Here is a 6,203-nt window from a genome sequence, read left to right as displayed (position 1 = left end):
ATCTTCGGCAGTGAGCTCCGTTTGCCTAGTGACCTGAAGTTTGGAGTAACTGGCGATGCAAGGAGAATTGGGAAAGAGACGTCCAACATCCTGGAAGAGGAGTTAAGAGAAATACATGCTCTTGTGAGACAGCGAACTCAAATTATGAGTGACAAGATGAAGGCCAGGTATGATAAGGCAATGAACTCCGAGGGTTTCCAAGAGGGAGACTACTAAGTCTCCACAACGGAAGAAAGGTTTGTCCCCAAAACTACAATGCAACTGGGAAGGTCCGTATAAGGTCGTCAAACGGCTGAATGACGTAGTGTATCGAATCCAGACCGTTGGGAGACCAAGAAACAAGATGAAGGTGGTCCACTTGGAAAGGCTTGCAGCGTTTGGAACAGCAAGTGTGTCTGATCGGGACGATCAGACTTAGGTGGAGGGCAGTGTGGCGAATACTGCGGCAACACAAAGCGAACAACGAGAAATAGGCAGAATGTTCGAGGAATGACGTAGAATGTTCCACAAAGAGAAAGTTGGATGAACACTGCGAACAGCGAGAGAAAGAGAATGAGCGATAAACTTCAGAATGTTCTAGAGTTACTATAAGTGCCAGCGCAGGTATATAAGGGCGCCGCCACAGCGAAGTAAGCCAGTTACAAGTAAAGTGAGCAGAGAAGTGAGTTGCGAATAAGCAAGCTATAAGTTTGATTGTGTTAACAAGTTTAGTAAAGCGTTTCTACTGTATTAGCGCATATTGTAAATTGTTTGTTGTACAATAAAGTTAATTGTACTACAATTTGGTCATCGTTAGCATTTATTTAATAATCCAGAGATACGAACCTAACGATATTTGGGAAATCCCTCAAGGTTTCGAGGATAATCCTAACAGTACTGATGGCCTACAGTAAGGGTATTCATTTAATGTCGTAAAACGCTCGCAAACTATGCAATTTGACACCCTCTCGAACGTTGCCACGAAAGTCGGGTCTACGTAATCGGAACGACCCAGACTTATGCATGTACATACATATATCTGGCGAAGGAATATCACTCCAGCACCACTCTTCACAATCTCTTTGGAGAATTTGTATGCTGTTAGAGCAACAGCCCCACAAATGAACTGTCAAAATTTGTATGGTAACAACCGATTTACATAATTTAAGTACTTGACGGCAAATCCTAGGGCCAGTTTTTCAGTGCACGGCCGTAGTTTAAACTCAGTTTAAACGCCCGATCTGGCTGGTTTAAACTAAGATCATCCAGCTGTTCAATTTAAATTCAGTTTACTTAATCTAAGTTTAAACTGGCTATGAAAAACTGGCCCTTATTGATTTTATTTCGAGGAAATTTCAAACAACGAAAATGTCACAAGCAAATAATGAAACTTGAACCTTTCAAAATCCGTCTTGCAACACCTTGGTCCTGCAATTAAATACCCTTATAGCTGTGCTGCCAGACTACTGCATAGCAGAGGCTTTATGGTGAGTTTACACATAGTTGATTAAATCGTTTTAGCTATACGACCAGTGTGACTTTTTACTTAATATTCTATAGTCGTACATAAGCAAACTCTTTTTTACACAGGAAAGAATGCAATCCCTTAAGCACAAGGCTCATAAGTCTTTCAAAAGTAGCAGGAGCGTTGCATAATCCAAAGGGCATCACCGTGAATTGCCAAAGACCGCCTCCAATGCTGAAAGCTGTCTTCTCCTTGTACTCGTCAATTACCCCTACTTGCTAATAACCGCTCTTAAGGTCGAGTGATGAGAACCACTATGTTCCAGTCAACGAGTCCAGAGTATCATCGATAATGGAAAGTGGATAGCTGTGATCTCGTGATCTCGTCTATCACGTCAGGTGTTTCCACTTCTACTCGATGGGCTTTGTATGCTGGTCTACCTAGGAGCGCCGCCGTTTCACTCGTCTGAGCATCTCACCAAATGTTGGCTTTGGATTTGCATACGTCTCTCGCTTATTATACATGTGCCACATTCCGTTGATGAACCTCTGGATTTTTACCCTTTCGAGGTGCTCACCGGATGCGTCCGCAATTGCCAAGTGGGCCAACCTCTCGATCTCATAAGCGGATTCTGTAGAGTCTTGTTAGATTTTTGGCAGCGATTCTCCAGCTCCATCTGGCAAATCTGCTTCTTGTGCTCGCTGCCATAACGTCTTTCAACGGCCTCCATAAATGCATCGTAAGTGTTCCTTTCGCAGTCAGGAATAGTCTGCAAGATTTCCGCTGCAGGTCCTTTAATGCCATGAATAGTTCAACTGTTTTATCCTCCATGCTCCAATGGTTTGCTGCAGCCGTCTTCTCGAACTGGAGCTTAAAGACATGGAAAGGAATTATGCCGTCAAAGGATGCAGTTTTTACCTTAGGAGTGTTAGTCGATCACGGAGTCGACCCTTCAACTCATCCACCTTAGCTTCGACTTTATCCTGTCTCTCTTTGATCTGTGTGGTATGATTCGCCAAATTTTCCTGCATTTGAGTAATCTTTGCGTCCTATGCCTACAGCTGCGATGACATACGTGCCTCCTGTGCTTGTAGCTGAGTTTCTATCCACGATGACACCTGCGATGAAATCTGTAATGACAGCTGTGACGAAATCTCCGACATGCGCGTATCCTATGCTTGCATTTGAGATGAAATCTGCAACAAGCGTGCATCCGACTGGGATGAAATTGCAGCGACTAGCATGTTGATGTCCATAGTCCTAGTTGCACTAGGAACATTTTCTTCAACCTTCGTAGATGACTTCTCCATGTCCTTCGATAAACACACAGCCTCTTCCTTGTCTTCACCCTTCGTGAATGTCTCATGGGTTTCATGATGTAAGTCGTACTTGCCCACGTCGATGCTTTCCTTTTGCATAGCCTCTCGAAACCGGGATAATAATTCCACTTTTCTTCCGGAGGTGGCCAAATTATGCTTTTCCAACTCCTGTTTCAGGTCCTCGATCTTTAGGTCTTGGATTTATTTAAAAATCCCACTTCTGACACCAATTGTTACGATTATACTACTTGACTTGCTGTCTCCATTAGGGTACAGCTATCGTAGGAGATCTGTCAGTTTCATCGCAAGGGAAATGCTCATCATAAGGAAATTTTCGTACTTGGGCATTTCATCGCAAGGATTTCATTTCAAAAAGCGCTAACGAGTTCATTCCACATGACAAAAATTACTATATTCGCAAAAATAGCTTACTTCACGTTGTTTTGAGCATATATGTTATAGAAAAACGCAACTTTATGAAAATTCAAAGCTAAACCAATCTGCGGAACTAACTATTTGACAGCTCATCGCCCGCGATAGTAACCAAAATGACAGCTGGACAGCAATAAATTTTATCCTGTGCAAAGAACGTAACGTAACGTACGTTCTTTGTCCTGTGGAAACGGTCAGTTATCGCCTCTAAAATTGCCTGGAAAATCGCCTCATGTGAACACCGTTTGAAGTTCTCAGTATTGATCCTGAATACTACAAAAACAAACAATCAAAACATCTGTTTAGGGAAATTTGGCTGTCATTCGCACTAAAAATATTTTTGTAAACATTTTGTTAATATACCGATTATTTCGCCATTAAAATATGCTTTAAAATATTATAAAAATAACAATAACTTAAGTTTTTGACGTGAAATAGCAAATAAAACCATGGATGACCTAAATCCACTTGCCGGTACGGCACATCTTTTGGAAGAAGTGGATAGTAAGTTTCCCAGGTGCTGACCAATTGTAGGTGGTGCACCTGCTCCTGGTGTAGGAAGCCTTTTACTACATTTCTTTCCAATCTATTAGAGAAGTTAATGGTGCTATTGCGCGATGGACGAACGCTAATTGGTTACCTGCGCTCAGTAGATCAATTTGCCAATTTGGTGCTGCACCGAACCATCGAACGAATACATGTGGGCAATGAGTACGGTGATATACCTCGTGGAGTGTTCATTATACGTGGGGAGAATGTCGTGTTGCTGGGAGAAATTGTAAGTTTAATATAACGATCTAGAGTTTAGTACATTCATATTTAGTTCTGGCCAGGAACTGCCGCTTCTACAGCGATTCCCAAATATATGCATTTCCTTTGCAGGATCGGGAAAAAGAGTCCAATTTACCACTGAAAGAGATTTCTGTTGATGAAATACTAGATGCACAACGTAGGGAACAAGAACAGCGGCAGGAGAAACATCGACTAATATCGAAAGCACTAAAGGAGCGGGGTTTAGCTGTAAACACAGATATAATTAATGAAGACTTTTGTTAAAAAGCTCTTGATTAAGGTTACAAATAATATGACATACCTATCGTAAGTGAGAAAACTGGACGCCGTGAAAAGAAATAATATATTTTTAAGAACTTTTTCAGCCTTGGATTTGTTTTATTATTTAGTATGTAGCAAGAGCACAACACACTTGCTGTACTTTTTATATGTTCAGAGGGAAATACTCAACAGGCAACTATGTTCTTAAAATTTTGAAGTTGTAACCAGGGTTGCCACTTTGGTAAATTGGTAGAAAAAATTTGGGTTGGTAAAAAGGTAAATTTTTTCTCATTTTGGTAGATTTTTGATGAACTTTCCGTTCCCGATTTATTTTTCGTAGTTATCTCTAAATATATTATAAATTTCTTTGCATACTTTTTATATAATTACATACGTATAAATGTATATCGATATAAGGCGAACATATCGCGCTCCATTCAAAATTAATTTTACTGGAATCCCGAGGAGCTTTTTATTGCCTAAATATTTTAAATGATTATTTAAATATAAAGAAAAAATTAACAGGTATGTAATTACGCACTATGATTGTTCGCAAAAAAAAAATAAATCAAAGCCATTTTTTATCAATGGAAAAAAATAAAAAAAAATCAACGGGAATTTTAAGCAGCACATTGTTGGCTATAATCAAATAGTATTTGCTTTAAAACTCCCTATCTTAAATTGTTCTAAGAATTCAGAGTAAAAAATTCGAAATTTAGACGAAAATTTTTGGAATTTTTCTATATGTTGTATATAGTTTGAATCCTCGATTTTTATGGATTTAGTTAAAGCAATAAAAAAATTTTACTCGAAAAATATTGCGAATATTAGAAAAAATCACCATTTTGAGTCACTGTATTTGTCTATAATAACTCGAGTTGAAGTTTTTCAAATAATGAGGTTTCATTGTTGCCTTTAGTTCCTTCACTTCCGATTTTGGTTGAAGGAAATTGAGAATATGCCAATAATATGACTCAAATACCGTATAACTAGTTAAATAAAAAGTTCTTAAAAACAATTTTAATTCTTATTGAAATAACAAAAAAAAAATATAAAAAAAACTATAGTTTTAATTAAAATAAATAAAAAAATAACAAAACTATAGTTTTTATTAAAATAATTATAAAAAGGTTATTGGTAGACATTTCCCAGATTTGGTAGATTTTTTTCAAGTGGATGGTAAATATTTTTTTTCGTCAGTGGCAACCCTGGTTGTAACAGTACATTGTTACCAAACCGACTGACCCCAGTCGTATATCTGGCCAAGGAATTTCACCCCAGCAACATTCCCTAAAACACTTTTGGGAATTTGTATGCAGTTACAACAGCAGCCTCGATCGTTCCCACGATAGTTAGATGTTTGTAATCGGAATGACTCAGATTTAAATCTGGCCAAGGACACTCACTCCAGCAGCATTCCAAAATTCTTTTGGACATTTCTATACTGATGAGAAATAACATATCAGGGTTGTGCTCACTTGGTGGTCCTTGGCCAGTTTGTGCAGATTGTTGTATTAACCAAACGTAGAGGGAAATACATAAATACTGGCTGTTAGATGCTCACCCCTATTGCTAGTGACGACTGGTAGTAGATAAACGACTTTTATTCGATTATCGCATTTTTATGGTATTGTGAACGTCGTTGTCTCGTTCAATAAGTTAGTGTGAATAACTTATAGGCGATCATCCTTCTACAAACAAACAGTTGAAGAAGGATGAGCGACTAAAACTATTCACGGTCGCTTATTGAACGAAAAATCGACATTCACAATACCATTAAAAAGCGATAATCGAATAATAGTCGTTTATCTACTACTAGTTGACACTCGCGATAGGCGTGTCAATCCTGTCACTCGGAGAACCTGACGCGAGTATCCACTAGTAGTAGATAACCAACTGTTGGTTGTTGTTGTTGTTGTAGCAGCATACAAATTCCCCAAAGACTTTTTGGGGAG

The 6,203-nt window shown here is 38.8% G+C and overlaps 1 protein-coding gene across 2 annotated transcripts; it reads left to right on the top strand.

Moving 5' to 3' along the window:
* The first annotated feature begins 3,386 nt into the window (after window positions 1-3,386).
* LOC118745117 (U6 snRNA-associated Sm-like protein LSm1) lies at window positions 3,387-4,356 on the top strand. Of its 2 annotated transcripts, none has more exons than XM_036478650.1 (3): window positions 3,387-3,699; window positions 3,789-3,973; window positions 4,029-4,356. In XM_036478650.1, exons 1-3 carry the CDS (start codon window positions 3,645-3,647, stop codon window positions 4,122-4,124), a joined length of 336 nt encoding a protein of 111 aa, XP_036334543.1. In that variant the 5' UTR covers window positions 3,387-3,644; the 3' UTR covers window positions 4,125-4,356. The 2 variants fall into 2 exon arrangements, with proteins under 2 accessions (XP_036334543.1, XP_036334542.1); XM_036478649.1 differs by having other exon boundaries at window positions 3,411-3,699; window positions 4,078-4,356.
* The last annotated feature ends 1,847 nt before the right edge of the window (window positions 4,357-6,203 follow it).

This window comes from Rhagoletis pomonella, unplaced genomic scaffold, assembly GCF_013731165.1.
Source record: "Rhagoletis pomonella isolate Grant_MI unplaced genomic scaffold, Rhpom_1.0 Rhpom_scaffold_00008, whole genome shotgun sequence".
Taxonomy (NCBI): Eukaryota; Metazoa; Arthropoda; class Insecta; order Diptera; family Tephritidae; genus Rhagoletis; species Rhagoletis pomonella.
The sequence above is the reverse complement of the archived record's forward strand: the minus strand, read 5'-3'. Positions and strand labels throughout refer to the sequence as shown.

Excerpts from the sequence above, each read along its gene's own strand:
- LOC118745117 (XM_036478649.1), top strand. The coding sequence starts at position 3,645 with ATGGATGACCTAAATCCACTTGCCGGTACGGCACATCTTTTGGAAGAA. Across the intron at positions 3,700-3,788 it reads TCTTTTGGAAGAAGTGGATA|AGAAGTTAATGGTGCTATTG; the intron begins GTAAGTTTCCCA and ends CCAATCTATTAG. Across the intron at positions 3,974-4,077 it reads TCGTGTTGCTGGGAGAAATT|GATCGGGAAAAAGAGTCCAA; the intron begins GTAAGTTTAATA and ends TTTCCTTTGCAG.